This window comes from Gadus chalcogrammus, chromosome 7, assembly GCF_026213295.1.
Source record: "Gadus chalcogrammus isolate NIFS_2021 chromosome 7, NIFS_Gcha_1.0, whole genome shotgun sequence".
NCBI lineage: Eukaryota > Metazoa > Chordata > Actinopteri > Gadiformes > Gadidae > Gadus > Gadus chalcogrammus.
Genome location: NC_079418.1, coordinates 10,416,648 through 10,441,634, shown reverse-complemented (window position 1 = coordinate 10,441,634; position 24,987 = coordinate 10,416,648). Strand labels below are relative to the sequence as shown.

General features: G+C 42.5%; 1 protein-coding gene across 1 annotated transcript; it reads right to left on the bottom strand.

Moving 5' to 3' along the window:
- Nucleotides 1-18,296: 18,296 nt before the first annotated feature.
- Nucleotides 18,297-24,413, bottom strand: psmg1 (proteasome (prosome, macropain) assembly chaperone 1). The gene is made up of 7 exons (XM_056595325.1): nucleotides 24,141-24,413; nucleotides 23,369-23,454; nucleotides 22,856-23,001; nucleotides 20,949-21,011; nucleotides 20,646-20,844; nucleotides 19,047-19,174; nucleotides 18,297-18,575 (listed from the first exon to the last, which is right to left on the bottom strand). Exons 1-7 carry the CDS (start codon nucleotides 24,251-24,253, stop codon nucleotides 18,498-18,500), a joined length of 813 nt encoding a protein of 270 aa, XP_056451300.1. The 5' UTR covers nucleotides 24,254-24,413; the 3' UTR covers nucleotides 18,297-18,497.
- Between the last annotated feature and the right edge of the window lie 574 nt (nucleotides 24,414-24,987).

Sequence of the window (24,987 nt, the reverse complement as noted above, 5' to 3'; positions counted from 1 at the left end):
TTAGGCCCCTCTTTCCAATCACTCTGACCACTTCCACCAAACGGTCTAACACCTGCCGTCTCTTCTTGATCTGCTCTCTATGAGCAGTTAGCTGTCTTCCTCTAAGCAGGCTGTTTATGTCAGATTTTGAGCAGTTTAGAAAATAAGCTTCAGCACAAGCTCTATGTGCCATGCTTTTTTCATGCTCTTCTGCTCTCTGGTGAGCATGTCTCCCGTCAGACATTCCAGTAATGAATACACTGTTATCAGAGGGCTTGCTAAAGGCCAAGCATACAAAACAAAATAAAGCAGGACGTTGATCACAGTATGTCAGCCACTTCCTGCTTGTACCTTCTTTGTTTGTGGGTAATTTAAAATATCTTTAAATTACCCATATTAAGAACACTGTAGGTAGGATATCTCCAAAATATGCCAAGTTTTAAAAATGCAATTTTATAGACTACTCCCCATTTTGCTTTTTTGTTGCTCTCGCTTTTATTTTCTGTGCTTCTTTCGAGACACATCTCCTCGAGACACATATCAACGAAAAAGAAAAGGCTTTCCAGCTAAGAGCCTCGTTTGGAAAAAGACAACGGCAACCATGTCGGCTTGAACATTTAGACTCGAATCATTAGAACTTTATATTGACAGATTATATTTGGAGTGTGAGAGTACGTTAGCCGAGAGCATCGTTTGTCATCGAGACACATTTCAACGAAAAGAAAAGGTTTAAGCTGCGCAAACAAATAAGAGCCTCGTTTGGGAAAAAAGACGACGACAACCACTTCAATAATAACCACCAACCCCCTGTAATAAATTGGCTCGGCTATTACCATAATGGCCCAAGTTGCATCGCTAAATACACTGTGTAATGCCATAGTAGTGTAATACTACGTGGTAATAAAAACTTTCCAACGACTATTATTACAGCATTCCACCTGTGAACGGCGTGTATCGTGGGGCTATGCTGTGTGCTTGCTTATCCGTCAGGCATGATAGCGTGTAGCATGACTATTCATCTAGCATTTTCATTAACATATTAGCATAGCCGTTTGTCACAACTATTACGCATCATTTAATATCGCTGCGGCTGGCTAAATTCAAATCCATCATCTAAACGTATTATCCTTATGTTAATAGCTGCTTACCTGGTGCACCGGCAGCGGCTCACTCAGTCCATGACCCTCGGTTCGGACTCATCATCTCCTCCTCCCTGTTCATCTTCCACCATCTGTGCTGTCTCCATGGGTGGATCGCTACAGCTAGCCCCCTCGCCCTGTCCACTGGTGCTGGTGGTGCTTGATTCACCTGAGGTGGAGGGGGCTCCCATGTGACTGACTGACAAATAATTCGATCACACCAAAAGATGCAAAAAGATGCCGTGCTGCACGATCCCATTCAAAGTGAATGTAGAGACGCGTAGCGGGTTTGCTGCGGGACCACTTGCTGCCGAGAAAACCGGCAGCAAGATTTGATTTGCGGAACCCATAACGACGGGCATTCCGACGTCTCTCCCTCTTCCACAAAGACATGCAATGCTCGTAATCAGTAGCGTGCGGTGCGGCAGAAACTACTGGCGTATGACCACACTCACAATTTATGTATATTTTGAGCTACATTAAAACATGTTAACTAAACTAATTTTGAGTAAGAATTAAAAATAAACTAATAGCCTAATGTTACTGCACACTTTTGAAGTGCCATCCGCAACACTCGTCATATAATGTCCCTAGGGAAGTTATTTCTTCCATATTTTATTTTAACAACAGGCTTACTGTTCGTCCACACCAGAAGCGACCGATCATCCGTCGATCATAAAGTTTCGCTGCAAATATTTCTGTTCGCTTTGGACGCTCAAGTCGCTCATGACGTACAATTCAAAAGTGCCTGCCGGTGTTCCCTGGAATCCACGCAAGCGAAGAGCGTCTACATTCCGATTGGCTGTCAGCGTTTGGACGCTGAAACGCGTCATAGTAATTTGCATAAAGTTAAACATTTTTCAACTTTCATTGGACGCTCTGGTCACTCAACTTTGGCCGCTGGTAGCGTTGGTCGCTTTGGTCACTTTGGTCGCTCTTGCCCATAGAAAGTGAATGACTTCCGGCGATTTGGTAGCTCAGGTCGCTTCTGGTGTGGACGTACAGTTAGCGAGTGCATTGCAAATAGCCTACATGAAAAGTAATACAAGTCATCAATCAAGCAGACCTTCGATTTGGAACTTGGCCCGACGATTAGGGCTGGGCGATATGGAAAAAAACATAGATCACGATATGGATATTTTATATCACTGATGAGCGATATATATCACGATATGCCCTCTTGCTCTACTGGATAGGGGTGTGTACTTAAAAGTGTGATCCATCACGACCTGTACCACAATTACGCAGATTTCAGTGTTCTCTTTATTTTCAGCATCACAAGGAGAAAACATGTTCATTCAATTGCTGCACACAAATTAAAAACATGGAACACAGCAGAACACACTATTAAACACAGTATAATTTTCTCTGAAGGGAAAAAAGTGAAGGCTACTGCACCTGTGTGTGTGTGTGTGTGTGTGTGTGTGTGTGTGTGTGTGTTGTGTGTGTGTGTGTGTGTGTGTGTGTGTGTGTGTGTGTGTGTGTGGGTGTGTGTGTGTGTGTGTGTGTGTGTGTGGTGTGGCTTGAACCAACAAGCACAAAAAAAAAAGAGTGCAGTAGCCTTCAATTTTTACTTCAGACTAATTATACTGTGTGTTGAGGTAGTACGTAACATCATATGGCACATTAATACATTCACTTCACTAAGTGCACACGCTTCAGGTTTGAGGACGAGGGACTTAACACAACATAAACAAAACAAAAAGAGAAGTCTTTTCAGATTGCTTGTGCTTGGGCGAATGCTTACTTAGCTTCGGCTGGCTGTTTACTTTCAATGAGCTCCTGCGGGTTCATCACTTGTTGTATGTTGATCGGTAAGTAGTTGGAGTTTTCCGTGTTTCTTCATTCGTGATTTGTTCTTCAGGTGGTAAAAGAGGTTGGAAGTATTCGCATCAGGAGCAGGAACGACTTTATCGCACAGTTTCATATCGGCTGCGTTGGTTCTGTATCAGAGGGCTTAAATCCGAAATGAAGCCGAAAACCACGGCTGCCCCCCCTTTCGGCAAAAAGCGGTTTTTGTTGTGTCTGTGCAACCGTTTCGGATTGTATAACAGCGGCTGTGGTAACAAGTTACACTTCCTGCAGCGCGTCCATCATTCATTCGCAAACGTATGATGCAAAGCAGCGTAACGTAAAGCGGTGTCGTGTCGCAAAACCACAAAAAATTATCTTAATATCCTTTTTTACAGTTATATAAACTTAGTTTGCATAGTAAGAAAAGCAAAATGTTATATTAGGATGTGAAATTATATTAAAATGTATATTAGCTGTAATAATGGAAAAAAAAGTTTATCACGATAGAAAAGATAGAGGAGAAAGGTCACGATAGACACGTTTCTATCGTCCTCACGATATATATCGTCATATCGCCCAGCCCTACAGACGATGTGTGCAAATCTCTTCTTTAAACAACAGTCCTAGAATATGACCATGGGGCAGACTACTTTACGACCATATGGGCGTCTTAAGCGCGGATTGGAATTCTTATTGCAGCCTGCAGTGCGAGAAACATACGGAGGGACGCGGTCGTTGCGCGACCGCGCTGCCCCACATTGCATGACACGTTAAACTCAACTAGAATCGCCACCATCAATTTGATATCAACAGACCAAAAATAGTCGGAAAGCCTACAGAAACTATAGATAGTTAATGTGACAATCACATTATTAAAAATAAACTTGGAGCATTGATTTACTGAGGATTTTTTTTTTTTGGGAGCATGCTTTTGCAGGGAGTGATCGCCGCCCCACCTGCCCATATGGACGGCACGCGCCTGCGCGTACTGTCGGCCATGGTTGTGAATGAATTCAGAAGCACCGCGGGCAAAACCTTTGCGGCGCAGCAAAAGCCGCAAAAGTTTTGCTGCGCCGCAAAACTTCGGCGACAACGCGTACGGGCAGCAAATGCATCTTTTGGTGTGAACGCAGGGTTAGCCCGCCCCCGACAATTGCTGTTTGCTGGTGTAGCTGTCAAGTATGCAATTTTTATCTAACTCTTTCTGCTGTGGTTTAATTATAGTTAAATCATTCAGCTTTAAAATGTGTCATTAATACGGAAAAAAAGTAATTAAATTGGGAAAATGTGTCCGTCTGTCACACACAATAATTGTACTTAAATATATTTTTGTCTTCATTCATATTTTGCAGATTGATTCTTCAGTTATTCCACTGATGAGTGAAGAAGATCTCGCAAAATACATTCCACACTATGGGGACAGATTGGCAACTGTTGCCTTCTGTCGCAACCGTCACCAGTTAGACACAGGAGCTGCCAGGAGAAGTCACCTACTTGAAAGAGAAAGGGCAAAGTCCTCTGCTATGGATAGCAGGGGAGTCAAAAGAATGGGGACTTCTGAGAAAATGCAGGGAAATAAAAATGCAAAAAGACCATAAAAGAGGGTTGAAATTGGATGGATGAACTTCAACAAAATCAAAAATGAATTCAAACAAGTGAGGGCTGTGAAGGGAGGTGGAACCAGACATGTCAGTGTAGACAGATACACTAAAGTCAGCGAAATTCAACGATTGGCAGAATCCCTTTTCTTTCCAAACGGTTTCTGCAAGTCACTAATGCTGGAAAGTCATCATCGCAGAATTCTTGATTTCTCACAAGGCGAAGTAGATCAAAATTCCACCGTGGATGACTTGTATGAGAAAAACAAAGTCAAGCTCCTGAGACTGTATCTGTACACTAAGAATCATGATCATGGCAAAGATGAAGAAGCAACAACATCAGAGGTCACAGGAAATGCTGCACACAATTTATATTCAGTCCCAGCAACAGAACCAGAAGTCATCACGTTTGACTTAAACGTCCTACAGGACTCAGATGTCATACTTCTGGATGACCCCAACATAGATGCAGGAGACAGACAAGACCAAGGAGCCTTCAAAATTACAGGAGAGTATTTCAGGATAGAGCCAGGACAGGAAGACCAAGGTTCAACAGTGGCCCAAGATGTGGAGATGCTGCTTAACAATTCCCCTGATGGTGAAGTAACTGTTGGAGCAGCACTTGGTGATGTCTTTGAAATTGATGACACGTTGCCCTAGGAGGGATCAAAGCCAACAGTCATAGTGGAAGTGCAAAGAGGTTACTGCCTTGCTGACCTCATGGCAGCCTTTATTGACCCAGATATAGCCAACAAAGAGGTTAACATCAAGAGGAAACTTCCTAATGGTGAACTGGAGGAAGGGGAAGGCTCTGGTGTTTTCCGTGATTGCCTCTCAGAATTCTGGGGGGAGTTTTACAGCCGGTGTACGTTGGGTACAGATGTCAAGACACCTTATCGAAGGCATGAATACCAGAAGGCAGAATGGCAGGCAGTTGCAAGAATTCTCGTTGTTGGCTGGACGACTGAAGTATTTCCCGCTGCTTTTCCCTCTTCCCTTTTTAGAAGAAATCCTGTATGGAAGAAATTACAGCAGTGTGACAGACAGCTTCCTGCAGTATGTCTCCAAAGAAGAGAGTGTGCCCTTGAATCATTTGAGTCTGTTGAAAAAGATGACCTGCTGGATGTGCTGGAGGCACATGACTGCCACCACCTTGCCTCTGAGGAGACAATTGCTGCACTTGTGTCACAGTTGGGACACAAAACCCTGATCCAAACTCCTATGTTTGTCATTGAATGCTGGAAGCCCATATTGCAAACCCTGGCAGACACTTTGTATCCACGGAGGCTTGTGGACATGATGGAAGAACGTGTGCCTACACCAAAACGTGTTAGGGAACTTCTAAAATTCCCGGAGGAGATGACTGCAGTCCAAAACACCGTGGCAAGACATCTGAAGAAATACATAGGGGAGTCAGACAAAACTATCCTCAAATCATTTCAGCGTTTCTGCACAGGGGCAGACATTTTTTTTGAGAAACCAATAGTAGTTCAGTTCATTCAAACAACAGACTTTCAGTGCCGACCTCAGGCCCACACATGTTGCTGCTACCTTACCATACCGACCAACTACCAAAATTACCCCGACCTTCGAAATGATTTCGACCTTGTGCTTAGGAGCTCCATCTGGGTTATGGACATAATCTAAATATTTTGAGCCAACTAATGCTGATTCTATGGACACATAATTGTCACTATGATGAATTGCAGCCATTTTGTTTTTTCTATGGAAAATGCTGACAAGCATTGTTTAGTTTAACTGTTAAAGCAATCTGTGCACCACCAGTTTGTGCAGTTCAGGTCAGTACTGCTTCTGGCAATATGTTAATTGTGTATCGGTGTTACAAATGATTTGCACAGGCCGTTAAAAGCTTCCTTCTTTTGTATTGAAATCAATTCTCCCCCCTTTTCCGTTGAAATAAAAACCAGTCAACAGTATTTTATGTATTAATATTTATTGCACATTAACACTTCCTATGTTTGGATATTTCAAAAAAACTTTTTCAGATAAAGTCCAGATAACGAAAACATATGAGGGACTTGACAAAAGTGTGAACATTAAAAAGGATTTTACCATTCATTTGATCTGTTATACCATTGATATATACGTGATATTTACAAAACCGATAATCCCTTCCCCATGTGTTGAAATATGCTTTTTATATGTTATATCTACAAGCCTTGATTAAAATGAAATACAAATATAGAAAATAAAATAATTTTCTTTTTTGTACACAATAGGTACAACAGTAACTAGTACATATCAATGACCCTGGATCTTTGAATACCAGTTCAGTGGCTGCTCAATTATAGACAAGGGGGCGAAGCCCTTCTCGAAGTGTCAAGTAAAACTCCTGGGCTTGGGATTTGTTTGTGGGAAAATAAAGGCCAGACTCTGACATGTGGATACTACAAAGGTCAAATATATCTTCATCACATGGGACAGATGAGAGGAACTTGCACGCCCGTTTGCAGTCATCAAGGTCATTGTGTGGAACGATTAAGTCCTCAGAACCCCAGAGCTGTGGCACAGTAAACATCATGTCAGGAATCCCACTGGGTACATTGGGATTCTTTGTTGGCCGAATGCGATGACTGTTCCAGACTGCCTTGATCTCATCCAGCTCTTCCTGAAATGAGAATAATAAGTATGGTTCATAAAATGGTTCTATAGCCATTAGAGGCTAAGATTGCGGAGAAATTAATTTAGCATTGCTTTATTCTACAGAAAATCTATTTTCAGTTATTTTTCAAGATTGGGACTCATACAACTACTTTATACTGTTGATTTCCCACTGGGATCTATAACTACTGCTCTTGCTACTGCTTTCCAGTGGTGCTGAAACGCTTATAGGCGATTCAATATTGAGTGTTTGACTGCACGTCTGCAACATAAAGTCATAGCCTATTAACTGTTAATGCTGTCTTTAACATTACTAAAGGCTACATGATTCATATGTGCAAGGAATAGAACAGCTGCCCGAATAAACCCCAGGCTTTCTTATCCTCACCTGAATAATGTTCCGAAAGCTTAGCTGCATAAGCGATTTGTCCAGGAAGTCGCCAAGAAATAGGCCCTCGTCTTTCATTTCGCCAAGAAGCTTTATCCAGTTCTGCATTCCTTCTTTGCGTAGTATCCCCCACCAGCTCTCAATCTTTTGGTTTGAAGTACTTGCTCCTGCGATGTAGCTTTTTTCACCTGATCTATTGTCAACATCACTGAGGCGGAGGTAGGTCTGGATGTCGCGGACAACTACATTCTCCGTTCCGAAATCAGTCCTGACGATCCGGGGACAGCCACCGAACTGCTCTAAGGCCTCCATAAAGTAGCCTCCAATGACATGTGGATCACTGCTGGTGTATGCCGCTTTAAGCCAAATTATTTTACGGGAAAAGCCGTCTATGCAACCATTGATGCAGATTCCATATGGTTTTAATTTATCGTATGAATCGGTATGCCAGATATAATTAGGTCCTTCAGAAAAATACATCTTTTAATCGCCTGGAACGGCGCATGGCTGAAGAGTCAGGATCAAGAGCTGCAAGAATCAAACGCACATCTTCCTTTTTTGCACGGATGCCATGTTTCATGCATTTGCTGTACATCCATCTGTATCCATGCAGGTTTCCATTTCCCTTCAGCTGTTGCATGATAAAGTCTATCACGTCACCGAGGTCATCATATTGTCTTCGTTTGTACCCGTGCATTTTTAGCAGCCTAATTAAGTGCCTCTTACTTAGAATAACTCCTTGCCTAACAGCAAGTGACTTTAGAATGTCATTGTAATTCATTCCGAGGTTAAAATAGAACGATATCTCTTCTATCTTGTCCAGAGCCGACATGCGTCTAACCCCTGCTGCAACAATAGACAACACACTCGAATTATTAAACTGTGGCCACAAAATAATTATCTTGTTCCCTCCTCCTCATCCTCATCGTCATCCGCTTATCCGGGGTCGGGTCGCGGGGGGAGCAGCTCAAGCAGGGGGCCCCAGACTTCCCTTTCTATTATATTTCTTGTTCCCACGAAATATTAAACTGTGGCCACAAATTAATTATCTTGTTCCCACGAATTATTAAACTGTGGCCACAAATTAATTATCTTGTTCCCGCAATTTATTAAATTGTGGCCACAGATTATTAAGTCATGCAAACAGATCACTAAATCGGGCAAACAGATATATATTTTTTTCCCAGATGTCACCAGAGGGGCTCCGTATAATCCAGTGTTCACGAAAACGTACACTGTCAACGTATGCTTTTGGCGACTGGGTTGGCTCTCAGATAAACGTGTTTCTAACAAGATAGCCGTTTCTCAATTCGCGTACTTGTGCGTGCTCGTGTGCTCGTGGACTCGTGAAACGTCATCAGTCGTTGCCCGAGCACTGTTCCAATCGAAACCGCATACTTGCTTACTACGCTTACTAACTATGACGTCAAATTGAGTAAGCATAACGTAGTAAGCGAGTTTTAGGTAAGCGAGTAGTATCCGAATGTCTTCTACTTCCGGAAAGATTTTGTGTAAGGCCGTTTCTCAATTCCTAGCACGCGTACTACGGACTCGATGACTTGCAAGCACGTACTTGGCAAGTCTGTACTTCAAGCACATACTTGCGAGCACGCGAGTACGTACCTCGATGGAACAGCAGCGACTCGATGACGTCCACCACCAGTCTGCTCGTCCTTAACTGTCTACGGCTCTTTAGCATACTACTGACAATAAAACAAATGTATATAAACAAAACCCAGCCTCTTTCAGTTCAAATAGGTATCTAGATAGTCTGAATTGAATAAAAATTGAAAAGATATGCGTGTCCTGTCATGTGTATAAGCTATACACACCACACGACTTATAGTAATTATTATCTTATATATTATTTATGAGATAAATATTATATCATAACGGAGTAACTTAAGCTACAGTTGTGCGTCTTCTCCATATTGTCCGCCATCGTACTGCTGCGAGTGCGAAATGCATCCTGTTATATTAGTTTTCAGAAATATTTTGTGCCGTATTGCTTTTTATAGATTCATCATGTTAATGCAAATAATCAAGCCTAAAGACCTGTGCCACTTTTCAAACGTTTTTGCAACTTAATGATACGTTGCTATATTTTGCATGGACGTAGCTGGTGTTAAACACCACTGTCACCAATGTCAATTTACTCGCTCACAAGATTACATTATTTATGTATACCTATTTATGTTTGTGTTGAATCGTTTTTTTTAGGGTCAGCCCAGCAAACGGAGGCTTTTGTGCGCCTAAGGGTGGCGCACAAACATTTGTTTACCGGTGGAAGGGATAGTGCCACTATCCAATGTTGTAAAATTAATGCACAACCGATCAATTGCAATGTTTGTAATTTTTTATGAACGTATATAATTGTATTTTATATGATATACTTATGTGTTCAAAGCACTGGTAGATTGTAGGCATAGATGAATGAATGAATCAGATCAGTTAAATAATATATCCAAATAATACACCTTTATCATCTCTTTCTTTGTCTTTTTTCCCCCTGCATAATAGTAATCAACCTGTACTGTAAATGTGATGCATGAATTAAGTTCTCAGACAATTTCACCTAGTTTTATAAAAATTGAATGGATTTTCCTTTTAATAAAGACGATTCGATCAACCGCAACAAGGCTTTTGTGACTTCCCCAAAGAGGCTCCATGCGAAGGAGACATGACCGCATTCATAACAGACAAAAGTCAAATAAATATCGATCAGCTTGATTGCTGCCATGTTTTATTCATAAGCGCACATGTGTTTACAAGCGGACACGCAGTATTAAAAAGCGGAGCGGAAGCGCTTCCACACTACCAAGTCGTTCCCAAAGTCGAACGTTACAAACGCTAGGAAGCACTCGAGCTAGCACTCTAGTCTCATCTCCATAGGACGCGACTAGCAAGGACGCGTCCTAGCAAGCTGCAGCCTTACACTTTGGGAAACAGCCACGAGCCACCTCCGATGCATGCTTGGTGAAACGGCGAGATCGAGCACGCATCAAGAACACTTCCGGGTTTTACGACAGTACTCGCTTGATGCGTGCTTCGAATTGGAACAGTGCTCGGGCAACGACTGATGACGTTTCACGAGTCCACGAGCACACGAGCACGCACAAGCATAGACATCTTATAGGTAGACGGAGCATCGAATGCTACCGCCCATAGACATCATATAGCTACCGCCTACTGGCGCTGACGAGACGCGGGGCTGCCATCTTGGAGTGGTCATACGCTCCACTCAGTGTAATCCGTTTGGCTGGAGCAATGAACTGTCAGCGCATTTAATTAATCATACCTCACTGAATACCACAGATTTTCATGCGGTTTTTTGTCATACGTGTAGCTATGATAAAGGCCACATGGTTTGGCGTGTTTTATTATTCAATACTAATTATACCAATAGTACGGTAATGTTAAATCTTGCTTGTGAAAAGTAATCCCCCGATTCCTATTATGGATTGCCCGCCGATTTGAGCAGGAATACGCTGAACAACAGCCCGGCATCCTGTTTCTGCTGCTGTTGCTGCTCCCGGTTGACCACTCCAAGATGGCGGCCGTATTTCTCGCTTCCCAGCAGCCAATGCTCCGTCTATCTATAAGATGTCTATGCGCACAAGTACGCGAATTGAGAAACGGCCCAAGGGTCCTTCAAATGCGGCCTACGAATGCAGCCTTCTTTTCCCGGATTTGAAGGATGCATCGGCTGTATCCTTCACGGCCCAATGTATCCCAAGATCCTTCACGGCCCAACGTATCCGAGCAAGGTACGTTTTATTACTCTGTTTTCTGGGAATAATTGACGCAAGCAGAAACCCGAAAACAAGCCGTTTTTTCGTTTTTTCGTTTTGACAAGAAAACGAAAATCTAAATTTCAGTTCGTTTATTCGTTTTTTGGTGCTTACTGTACGTCCACACCAGGAGCGACCAAAGCGTCAAAGACGCTCTGGTCGCTCACAAAGTTTCGCTGCGAATTTTTCTGTTCGCTTTGGTCGCTCAAGTCGCTCATGACGTACAATTCAATTATGCAGACGCATTTAAAGGAGCCGCATGCGTTTAGTAGGCCCTACAGACAGCCATATCAAATAGTGAACTCTCCCATACACCTTGGCCATATTGCCGAGCGGTTTTTGCTTGTTCGATAAAGTGCTTCGACAACAAGTAGGACAGTGATTCCCCCCAATATAAAAAAATCCTAAAATGTAGGCTAATTACAACCGAGAACAAAAAACCCTGCGTGCTGTAGTAGTTAAAATATGTTCACTGATCTGGATCTGCAAATCATTCGATCTGCACTCATTCGTCGCATTCAAAACAAATAGACATTGGGACACATGGTTAATTTGCATACGTGCACAGGACTGGTTGGCTCCGCAAGGCAAATAATGGAACATATCCTCCTCTTCCTCATCGTCATCCGCTTATCTATATAATCTCTTATATAATCTCTCCACCTAGTCCTGGGTCTTCCCCGAGGTCTCCTCCCCACTGGACGTGCCTGAAACACCTCCCAAGGAAGGCGCCCAGATGCGCATTACCAGATGCCCGAACCACCTCAGCTGACTCCTTTCTAAGTAAAGGAGCAGCGGCTCTAATCCGAGTTCCTCACGGATGGCTGAGCTTCTCACCCTATCCCTAAGGGAGACGCCAGCCACCCTTCTGAGAAAACTCATCTCGGCCGCTTGTACCCGCGATCTCGTCCTTTCGGTCATCACCCAGCCCTCATGACCATAGGTGAGGATAGGAACGAAGATCGACCGGTAGATCGAGAGCTTTGCCTTGCGGCTCAGCTCTCTTTTCGTTACAACGGTGCGGTAAAGTGAACGCAATACCGCCCCCGCTGCTCCGATTCTCCGGCCAATCTCACGCTCCATAGTACCCTCACTCGCGAACAAGACCCCGAGGTACTTGAACTCCTTCACTTGGGCTAAGGACTCATTTCCTACCCGGAGTAAGCAATCCACCGGTTTCCTGCTAAGAGTCATGGCCTCAGATTTAGCGGTGCTGATCCTCATCCCAGCCGCTTCACACTCGACCGCCAGCCGATCCAGTGAGTGCTGAAGGTCACAGGCCGATGATCCAATGAGGACCACATCATCTGCAAAAAGCAGTGACGAGATCCTCAGACCACCGAACTGCAACCCCTCCCCACCACGACTACGCCTCGATATCCTGTCCATGAATATCACAAACAGGATTGGTGACAAGGCGCAGCCCTGGCGGAGACCAGCACCCACTGAGAACGAAACTGACTGGCTGCCGAGAACACGAACACAGCTCTCGCTTTGGGAGTACAAAGATTGGATGGCCCTGAGGATAGACCCCCTTACCCCATACTCCCGCAGCACCTCCCACAGTTTCTCCCGGGGGACCCGGTCATACGCCTTCTCCAGATCCACAAAACACATGTAGAACGGATGGGCATACTCCCAGCCCAGGTCCCCTCCAGGATCTTTGCGAGAGTGAAGAGCTGGTCCGTAGTTCCACGTCCGGGGCGAAAACCGCATTGTTCCTCTTCAATCTGAGGTTCGACGATCGGCCGAACCCTCCTTTCCAGCACCTTGGAGTAGACTTTACCAGGGAGGCTGAGAAGTGTGATACCCCGGTAATTGGCCACACCACTCTCTGTCCCCCTGTTTGAACAGGGGAACCACCACCCCGGTTTGCCACTCCTTTGGCACTGTACCCGACTCCCATCGCGATGTTGAAATAGGCGTGTCAACCATGACAGCCCCTCAACCCCAGAGCCTTTAGCAATTCTGCTGGATCTCATCAATCCCTGGCTTTGCCACGGCGGAGATGTTTGACTACCTCAGTGACCTCCCACCAGGGGAAAATTGACGACGAAACACCATCACCTCGAGCTCTGCCTCCACATAGAGGGCGTGTTATTCGGCATTCAGGAGTTCTCCAAAGTGTTCCTTCCACGTCCGACGACCTCCTCAGTTGAGGTTAAACAGAGTCACCATCATTACTTTACACAGCTTGGATGGTTCCCGTTTCCCCCTCCTGAGGTGCCGGATAGTCTTCCAGAAACACTTTGGTGCCGAACCGAAAGTCCTCTCCAATGGGCCTCTTCCGAACTTCTATCTCACACACCGCTGCTTAGCCTCCGACACGGCAGCCGCTGCAGCCCTTCGAGCCTGTCGGTACCTGCAACCGAAGTCAGGAGTCCTCCAGGATATCATATCCGGAAGGCCTCTTCTTCAAGTCGGACGGCTTTCCCTGACCACCGGTGTCCACCAACGGTGTCCGAGGGGTTACCGCCCCTTGAGGAGCCTAAGAACCTGATGAGGCCACATCTAAGCCACCGCCGCTTCAGCAATGGGAGGCTTTGAAACACCGCCCACTCCGGCTCAATGCCCCCAACCTCCACAGGAATGCCAGAAAAGCTCCGCCGGAGGTGTGAGTTGAAGATACCTAGGACGGGGGCCTCCTCCCAGACGTTCCCCAGTTCACCCGCACTACTCGTTTGGGCTTACCAGGTCTATCCGGAAATTTTCCCCCATTCCCTGATCCAACTCACAACCAGATGGTGGTCGGTTGACAGTTCCGCCCCTCTCTTTACCCGAGTGTCCAAAACATGCGGCCTCAGATCAGATGACACGATCACGAAATCGATCATCGATCTTCGGCCTAGGGTACTCTGGTACCAGGTACACTTATGAGCACCCTTATGTTCGAACTGGTGTTTGTTATGATAATCCATGACTAGCACAGAAGTCCAATAACAAACGACCGCTCGGGTTTAGATCAGGGAGGCCGTTCCTCCCCACCACGCCTCTCCAGGTGTCTCCATCGTTGCCCACTTGGGCGTTGAAGTCTCCCAGCAGAACTACGGAGTCCCCTACTGGAGCCGCATACAGGGACTCCATTCAGGTCTCCAGAAGGCCGAGTACTCTGAGGCTGCTGTTTGGTGCATACGCACAAACAACAGTCAGAGTTTCCCCCTACAACCCTTAGGCGCAGGGAGGCGACCCTCTCGTCTACCGGGGTAAACGACAACACCGCGGCGCTCAGCCGGGGATTTATGAGTATCCCACACCCGCCCGGCGCCTCACGCCCTCGGCAACTCCGGAGAAGAATAGAGTCAAACCCTTAATCCAGGAGTACGGTACAGAGCTGAGACTGTGCGTGGAGGTAAGGCCCACCAGATCTAACTGATAGCGCTCCACTTCCCTCACAAGCTCCGGTTCCTTTCCCCACAGCGAGGTGACGTTCCACGTCCCCAGAGCCAGCTTCTGCCGCCCGGGTCTGGTCCGTCGAGACCCCTGACCTTCGCTGCCACCCATGTGGCTGCGCACCCGACCCCAACAGGTCTTCCCACAGGTGGTGGGCCCATGGGATGCCCACCACAAAACCCAGTTGGGTGTCATTCAACTTGATTTGGTGTGCCGCAAAACTTCGGCGACAAAGCGTTCGGGCAGCAAATGCATCTTTTGGTGTGAACGCAGGGTTACTCATCAGAATTTACATACTTGCAAGATCAAATTATACTGATCCACTACAAAATCAGTATAATAACACTACAAAAGAAAAATAATAACTTTCAATTTAAAGCAAAATATTGATTGTTAAAATATTTAAATCATGTGAACAGCAATGAAGCCAACTTGCTTTGCCCATAGGGGCAAAAGGAAATATGGAAAATCAAAGTCATAGAATTTTAAAATTGCTTTTAAAGTCCTACATAACAGAAGCAGTTATAATTTCATGTCTAGAAATTTTAATTATTCACAGAAATGAGGTGCATCAGAAATATTTACATTGAGAGGGCTTTTGACTTCAAACTTTACAGAATGTCTTAAAACTTACTGGGGCACACTATGGGTTGGTGTACTAATACCCTGATGTGGAATTATTCTCTGACAACAGGGAGTTCCTTTTTAAATTTTATCCAAACACATGTTTGATAGGCTACGTCTCATATTTGTCAATTAGTTGGGCTTTTATTTTGGAAATACATTCAACAAAGTCTGTACACTCATTTGACAGTATTTTCTTTTAATAATGATGTCTTTTGGTATGTACCCGACGGATGCTTTATTTTAAACCAGTTCTGAGACGCTATTACCGAAATGGCTAGTATATATACGTACAGAAAAAACTGATTCCGCTGGCTTGACTGCCATTCTGGAAGTGACGGCTGGCTTGACCGCAGTCACCTCACTGAGCAGAGAGTTCATAAATGAAGTGGGGTTTCCTTGCTCAAGTCCATCAGAAATCCCAAAGACGCAGATATTAAATCTCCTGCCATGATCCTCGATTTGTTGGATCTTTAGTTTTAAAGTGTCATTCTCAGACTGCACTGTTGCAAACTTTTGGTCAGTTCTGTGAGTCGGTCAGTTTATGTAGCCAGACAGGTATAGCTCGTGGTCTTTCGGCCTAAGTGAGGTTGTATGTATTAAGAGAGTCTACCGGAACCGGGAAACTAGCTCACTCTTCACAATATCTATATAAACCCACTGCCCTTAATTTTTTGCATATATTTCAACCATGCAGAAGAATACTTCTATTGATGTTGAACTCTTTCAAAGTATAAACATGTATTGCGTAATATATACCTCGCTCCCTTTCAAACAAAGAATGTATAAATTCCCTTTCAACCACTTATCCATAAACCCTGAAAAACGATCATTCTCTGGCCTTGAGTAACATGTTGTAACAAACCTAGAAAGTAAAAGGAATGACACGTACAGTGTACCTATGGGTTTATGATATACATATAGATAAGTGGCAATACTTATAATAATAATAAGTAATGTTTAAAGAATAAAATAATGTTTTAACTAAAAAAGTTAAAACAAGTAGAGTAGAGAGAGAGAGAGAGAGAGAGAGAGAGAGAGAGAGACCATTTGCTGAGATGTTGTAAAGCCTGATGCTCAATGGTCCATTAAACAATTAAGTCCTGCAGCACAGCGAGATGAACCGTCAATTGATCTCCTATGTTGCCGAGGGACCTGCACCTTACTCCTTGTGCATCGTTCCAACACAGTCCCCAGTGAGTCCAACAACATGATGATGTTCAAGGCTCCTGCGTGTGGCCCTACACCACAGAGACAGCCTTCCTACACCATGTTAATTTTATCATAATCAACCACATTACCATTGTGGGAAAACCTTGGCTGGGGCTTGTTTAAGACATCTGATTTCACAACATTTTAAACTTTCTCTGACAGTCATTCATGATCGACTCTTAGACTGCAGAGAGCCGGGCTATTGGGGCAGGTGCAAGTGGCACTCACTCACCCCCGGTATCTCACCACTGGAAAAGAAATAAGTAAATTCTCAATTCAAGGCTTCTTCATTCAATTTACATTTGAACATAATATTTGCGTTTGGTACTAACTGGACGCAGACGTGTGCTGACCTCAGTTCTTTCCGTGTCCTTCATGATTAAGGTGGATGGGGAAGGCCCATTCAACCCTGCACACTTCCTATGTAAGCACGGGAAGCATTGATGCCTTTTTCTTTTTACAGATTCATATCAATTTGAAGTACAAATATAACCGCAAGCGTTGATTAACGGGGTCCGAGCAAAATGGAACGTCAAGAACACACTAATGGAAGATATATAAATATGACATAATTATGAAGGAAAGATTTTGATGGTCCCCTTAATTCCATCCTGTGCCTCTGCTTCCAGGTGACTGGGCTGCAGAGCAAAGGAAAAGTAAAAAAATTTAGAGCATAAGACCAGGGTGTAAAGATGCATCTGATTTTAGAGATTAATATGATGAAAGAATTTTGAGTCCAGGTCAATCTCATACGGAAAATAAGGCTAGTTCATAATTTTTTTAAATAGCGCCACCATTGGGTGTAGTACCACAATATGGGTTTATGGTTAGTGGGTGGTATTAGTATCGACCTAATAATAGTCTTTTGCTTTTTATACAATAACAAAATGGTCACATAAGAAAACTGGGCTAACTGCTCTAACTTTATTGGCCAATATTTCTTAAATGGAACTCAAAACAAGTTCAGATGATTTTTGTTAGGCTTGGTCTAAAGATTTTATGTGGCGACAAGGTTCATTTGGTGAGGAGAAATAAGCCTAATTCATGATTTCTTAGAATAGCGCCGCCTTTGGGTACAGTACCACAATGGGTTTATGCATAGTGGGGGTTATTGGTAACCATACCTGGACAAGAGTTTAACTTATGGTATAGGCTGCAGTATGACTTTTACAGAATTTGAGGGGAAAAAACGTCACAGAAACAATAGTGGACCACGCAGCTTTGCTGCTCGGACCCCTGATGATATTGATTAAAATCTCCATCCCTCAGCATTGACTACAGATATGTCAAGGTAATTACAAGCTACGAGCAGTTTGAATTGCTACATAATGAGGCTTTAAACTCATGAGAATTGATTCATTGACCAGTATTGTTTGATTTAATGGAATTACCATGAAAGTTATTCACAAATTGTTATGAATGGGTTGACGGGTTTTGATTTGTGCCTTTCTATGTAGTTTGAATGTCCCCTGTTTCCACGCAGGTTTCCCCTGTACAGCAAAAAACATGGAAGATAAAACTCCTGCCAAAACCAAGGCGAGGGCACTATATCTTCACGGGTTAATGCACCAATGCATTTCCCCACTTGCTTTTTAATCCGCTCAAGAATATATCATTGAGGGCTCCCAATTGACTGTCTTGGATTAATAAAGTGCATTTTATCTAAATTACACATAAATTATCTCAATTACACATTACATAAAATAGCTAAACATCCCAATGAACCATGCTTAATGAGCCAGAACACATTAACAGTATTTCAATGAAGGATTAAAAACGAGTTTATTTGTAATGTTTATTTATAAATTGAGGCCATGACGTAAAAAATAAAAATAAAAGAATATGGAACTAAAGAAAACTGTTCAGTAAAAATAACAAGAATAGTTTTTACTTTAAGTAATTGTGTTTTGTCAGTTACAACAGTTGCTTTCATGTCCATTTCATTAAAACAAAAAACAAGTCAGATGTAAAGATTACTCTGGATATGATTTGTTTTGATAAACTTGTTGATTATGTCAGCACTGGGCAGCGGGCCAACCTGGAGAATAAATGACAGGATAAAATGCTTTTAAAATTCATATTTATAAGAGGATCTGACTAGCCAGGAAACTTAAGCCAATTAAATGTAAAAAAAACATTCATAGAAAAATTTAATAAAAAAAAAATATATATATATATATATATATATATATATATATATATATGGTCAACGTTTTATAAATTATTTAAGCTAAATTGCACTATTCACCATCTAATATGGACTATCGTATTGGTAGCTGAGTTTTGTAATCATTTCATAAAAATATCTTACCAATAGTTGATAATCACTTATAATTCTTCTAATTATTATTCTTTGCATTGTAGAGAAATGTTCTCTCACTTCTAGCCAACTACTTGACATGGTGTTTCAATTGCGCACAGCACAAACAAACATCTTGCATAGAATGAAATGTATACCAACAAGTAGTTTGAATGCACCGTATGCATGCTGCAAGAAAGGGAAACTTACCTTGATATCCCCAACACTAGTGAAGGCAAGTTTGTAGGTATCCATGGTGATTGAGTCAGGGCTGATGGCATCGCTGTAGCACTGGTAGGCAACCGCAGGTATTTGGTTTACCTGGCAATGGCTGAGCACTGAGGACATAGAACGGAATGAGCATTATCAATAACAAAATGATAACGTTTATAACAATAAAAACACAGACACTGTGGGGCCTAATTATGCTCACATAGAATATACAATAAATCTGACAGATGTGAGGATGTCAGGCAATTGTTTCATACCGAACTGGTAGCAAAATAATTGTTCGTAGTGGTTACAACTTACGTTATGGTCAGAAAATTAATATTGGACCATAGCTTGTCAGATTATTTCAGTAGCCTAGTTTTACAAATAATAATCATAATAATATACATAATAAGAAGTTAGTTTTGTTGCATCGATGAAGAAACTGGAATAACGCTTTTTCTTTATGTTGAGTGTCTCTCATTCGTGTGTTTGAAGCAATAAAGTGCTTGTTGCCAACACGAACGGAGTCTAAAGATCACAATTACATTTTGGATTAGAGGCATGAAGGTAACACTAGTGATGTATGGTATTGCAAAAAAATCTACTTAATTGAATAATGTGAGGACGCAAATAAAACATTGAATTAATTAATTGATTGCGGTACCCTTTATATTTTCACGCATTGGGATCCAAAAAAAGGACAAAGTCAAAAAGGGGCTTGAGTGCAGGGTATCTGCAGGTTTCAGCAAGTCAAATTTAAGACCTTTTTAATACCACCTTGAATGAAATTTAAGACCTAAAACACGCGATGGTGGGGGGATCCCGCTGTATTATAACCCAAGCATAGCATGTGTGTCACTCATTCACCAACCCATTGTCGCAGACTAGCTAGCAAGCACGCAGATAATCGTTTATATATGCAGCTAGCAAGAAAGAAGCCTCTCTACATGTCCTTCTTGGAAAGTCCCACGAGAAAAATAAAAAAATAAAAAGTCCTGCCCCGACAAATTTAAGACCAGCATATGACATTTGTAACGAATTTAAGACTTTTCAAGGCCTTAAATTTAGAAACATGAATTTAAGACTTTTTAAGGATGCGCGGACACCCTGCTTGAGTGTCTTTGGGACAAGTCTATGAAAGTTCTTGAGTGGCCCACCTAAAGCCCAGACCCAACCCCTGGAGAACAGAAATGGAGACTTGAAAATGTTCATAGACAGTGATCCGCTCCCCATCCAACTCACTCAACTGAGACGATTGACTTGAACATCTGCATTTTAGGTATTCAAATTTTGACTAACCGGATCCAAGGTATATTGAACATAAACGAGACGCTTTCATGAAAATATATCAGTGCAAAAATACCACTGCAGCTGGTGATTGTATAATAATGATAAAAAAAGCTGAGCATTTACCTGAGGCACAATGTTTCAATGCCAATACTATTGCTGTGATGCAAAGTCATACACTGGCGGAAATAAGTTGTTTAAGTTAAATTACAATTCCACCACTAATTGGAACTTTTACAAAGGCCTGAGATGAAAAACGGGGATAGTAACTGTCAATATGATGCAATAAATGAAATTTGAGCGGCTTACCTGCCGCTTGGATTCCAGTGAATATATTCGGCTGCTCAAGAAGAGGACATTGAGGGTTTGTTGTAGAGGACTTGGTCTGGAGACAAAGCAGGAAGGGGGAGGAGCTGCTACTAGCATGGTCCATGTTTTTGTACTCGGCCACAGGGCTGTCCGACAGCACGGTCACGCTCAGTCCCTTCTGCTTGAAACCGCCCAACACCTATGAGGAAGAAGTCAGGTCAGTAGTGGTAGAGTAGAGGTGGAAGGTGGTTCACTTCCACCACTTTGTGCTGGGTAGCCCACTGTTGTACATTATTTCCCTACCTTTTCAGTCCACTGAAACTGCTGGTCTTCTTCTATGTAGCCGCTGATCTGACATAGGATCACCTTGAAAGTAAAATCACATTTTAATGCAACGTAATTACAGCATTGTTACATCCAGTGAAAGAATAAGTAAATTACTTCCACTGATGCGACTTCCACTGATGCACCCCAAACAGCCGGATAGTTTGTGGTATGAGCTCAACAAGGCATGGGAAACATTCCCTAAGGCACTTTCATACCTGGTTACTTGCAACCATTTGTTCTGGACCCTGGAGGGTTTCGCTCCCTAGTTTGACTCATTTCAGCCAACGATGAGGCAGCCATTGGACTTGGGTGCAGACCAAAACAAACGGTCCGAGACAACACGGGGGAGGTCAGTCTGCTCCTACCCTGGTCGTGGGCAGTGAGTTAGCCATTTGACCCAACTATGCATGATACAACCAACATTTATATTATTCCTGGTTTGCTCCAGAGTGAAACCTCACGCCACAAAAAAACGTTCTTCCCATCTGCTTTTGGCCTTATCAACAAGGCCTGGGTCCTCCTGTTAAACTTTTTACTGTGACCATTTGCACATTCCATGGCTATTTTCATTTTACACCTTAATTAAAAAAGAACATCTATATAATTGTATTATTGATATATGCTGTATATTTTTTACAAGTAATAAATGATTCTACTTTTATTTTTTTGTTTCTTTATTGTTTTGCAGCAAATACCAAGAAAATACTTCAATACGTGTTAGATTAACCTTGCAATAAAGCAAATTCTGAAAGTCAAAGCTCCCTTCAAGATTCTGTTCCATGTAGACACGACATGATGCAAGGTGCTGCAGATTTGTGATCTGCAGCGCACAATGCCGCGAATCACCTGACCCACTACATACCAAAGATCCTTTTTTGGATGGAGATCGGGTGACTATGGAGGCTGTACTGGCTGACATGCACACGACGCCGGTTGCAGACACGCAATGCGTGCAGAGAAAGGGTTCCTCTCGGCACCAACAGCCGGCGCTGTTAACACAAGGTAGGATGTAAGCTAGTGACTGCAAAGTTCTGGCCGACTTTGTCACAGCAGAAATATAGTTCAGACAGACCAACAGCAGTTGAAGTAAGTCTGCAAATTTCGGGAGATTCAGTGTGATCCTATATTAAATTGCCTAGAATTAAAAAGGCGATGTAGGTATGGTTTGAGTTGAAAAGTCTCTGCTCCCTCCCTCCCTCCTTACATTCTCTGCCACTGGGAAGTGATCGACTCACCAATCAGGGTAGAGATGCCCTGATTTATGAGACGCGGCATTAAATCTAAATCATCTCATACAGAGGCCGCAGTCAGCCAGAACAAATACTCTCAGAGAGCTTTTCACAGCACATGAATGTCTTTGGCATTGACCAAATTACACTAAAACCAAGCCGATGAATCTAAATTCTTTCGTCTCTGATCTCAGCTGTTGAACCCGGTGTGGTCTTCTGGAGCTGTGGCCGATCCACTTCAAGGTGGGGTGTGTCTCGCCTTGCCACTCCCTTCCTTATTATCAAACTGCATCATGAGACAAAATAAACTAGACTCACTGGATGTTTTCAGTAATCTGTGGAGACTTATGGGTGTCCCAGGAGATCAGCAGGTTCAGGGACACTGGCACCAACAGTCACTGCTTGGTCCCATACTGATGTTTGTGCTGAACCATAACCTTTCGACCGTGTCTGCGTGCATTGAGTAGTTGGCGCTTGACCACTGAGTGAATATTCTATCATTATACTGGTTGGGGCTTAGTCAAATAATTCTTAGAATTCTGGACACCCAATTCAATAACATACAAGATGAATTGAACACAAATTGGATGGTAATAATACAATCCAAAAATGCATGCAACGTCTATACTGATTCAATACTGACACAGGACTTACTGCACGGTTGTCTTTCTTTCTGTAGAAGACGCATGCTGGATCGGTGCTCGTTTGTCCACAGATAGTTTGACTCCCCGCATTGGAAACTGAAGCATGCCCCACTGCCTCCCAGGTTGCCGAGGTGAGCACATACACAGACAGAAAACCTAGTCACAGAAACGATATAAAACAGTGTTGTATATGGACACAGAATGCTATGAAGATGACAGACGCCGGTAAACTAAACCCAAAAATACAATTGAAACACATACACACCTTTAATCAAAAATAAATTAAATGTACATGCAGTAGCAGCAAAATGGGCTATTCTGGGCAGTGTAGACAGAGGATTAGGGATAACCTGTGATTTATGTTCGCTTCATTTCCTATGTTCATGTTATATAATGAAGATTATTAATTGAGCGCTCCAATTACTATAGTGGATACATTGTTTCACAAACAAATGATTTTACGATTTCAGAATTGCCACCCGTTTAAAATAAATAATGGTTTCCTTAATACAAAAATACTTACTTGCAGCATTCCTGCCAACTGCTATGATTAAGTTTGTATCCGTCATCAAATTACTGTTTGACTGATACCACTCCAAATGCACCTCCCTGTTGAAAGGGGGGTTAAACATAGTTTAGTATTTTGATGAAAATGTGTGAATGAAGCATAAATGTATCATGCAGTTGGGAAAATAATGTTACATTTAGGGTAGGGAAATTGCCTGTTTGAAAAAAATAATCTGCAACTATTATATTATAAATTCATCGGTTTGCTTAGTAGTTCTCTAGCTTTAAAAGTTCAAATCGAAATAATCGAGAAAAGTTGAAATTATGTGAATGTTAAGTGAATGCAAAAAAATGTTTACACACATCTTTTCAAATGACAGACGGCACGTGACAAATGGATTTATTACTGCTACTACGACTGCCAATACCGCGACAATTTGTCAAAAGAAGGGGTGCCACTGCCACTGCATTTAAAGGAGTCCTACGAAAAATAAAAATGTCCACCTAGATGTATGCTGGATAGATGAGTATATCAACCTTACCACACGACTATAGCAAATGTTTCCTTTCTATCCATCACAAATCTAGGTGATTTCATGAGATGGATTTGGAAGAAAGATTACTGGAGGGTCCACGAGGGGGGTAAGATAGCTGTCCAGTGTGTGACTAAAGAACGGAAACCAATTTAAACCGAGCTTCAGCCTCATGTTGCAAAACATCCTCATATCCATTACTTTGGGCATTATCATAGTAAAGCCTGATCAAGATTCAAGTCAAATAACGCTCACCTCGTTTCGTCTAGCTCTTTGAGGATCTCTTCATCTTCGTCGTTTTCATCTTCCTCATCTTCATCCACAGCCCGCGAGCTCACCGACAGAACCTCTCCAAAGAAAGTGGCCATCGTCACTTTGACCACTTTGGTTTGTTACAGCTGATATATATAATAATATATATAATATGATGCACAGATACTGCCTTCTGCTTCCTACTTCCTGCTTATTCGTCTTCCTCTATTCGATTGTTGGTGCAAAGTAACACAATCGGGTAGATACTGCCACGACCGGTCTGGAGGGGTACTGCTAGTCTTCTTCTTCTTCTTCTTCTTCTTCTTCTTCTTCTTCTTCTTCTTCTTCTTCTTCTTCTTCTTCTTCTTCTTCTTCTTCTTCTTCTCTTCTTCTTCTTCTCTCTTCTTCTTCTTCTTCTTCTTCTTCTTCTCTTCTTCTTCTTCTTCTTCTTCTTCTTCTTCTTCTTCTTCTCTTCTTCTTCTTCTTCTTCTTCTTCTTTCTTCTTCTTCTTCTTCTTCTTCTTCTTCTTCTTCTTCTTCTTCTTCTTCTTCTTCTTCTTCTTCTTCCTCCTTAACTTTTCACTACCCCTATTATTAAAGTAAAGTCATTACAAAATCAAATACCAGCCGTTATTGTATCTTTAGTTCATTGACACTAATTACTATAGTTAAACAAAGGCTACATATTATAAATGTGGAATCATTTAATCTGTTTATTATTATGAGGAATGAGCATTTGTGAACAGCGACGAATACATTCTTTAAAAAGTGTCCCATGGAAGTGTAATTAAAACTAGGATATATATTAAAATAAACCTTAATTAAGTTTAGCTCTATAATAACTTTTACCT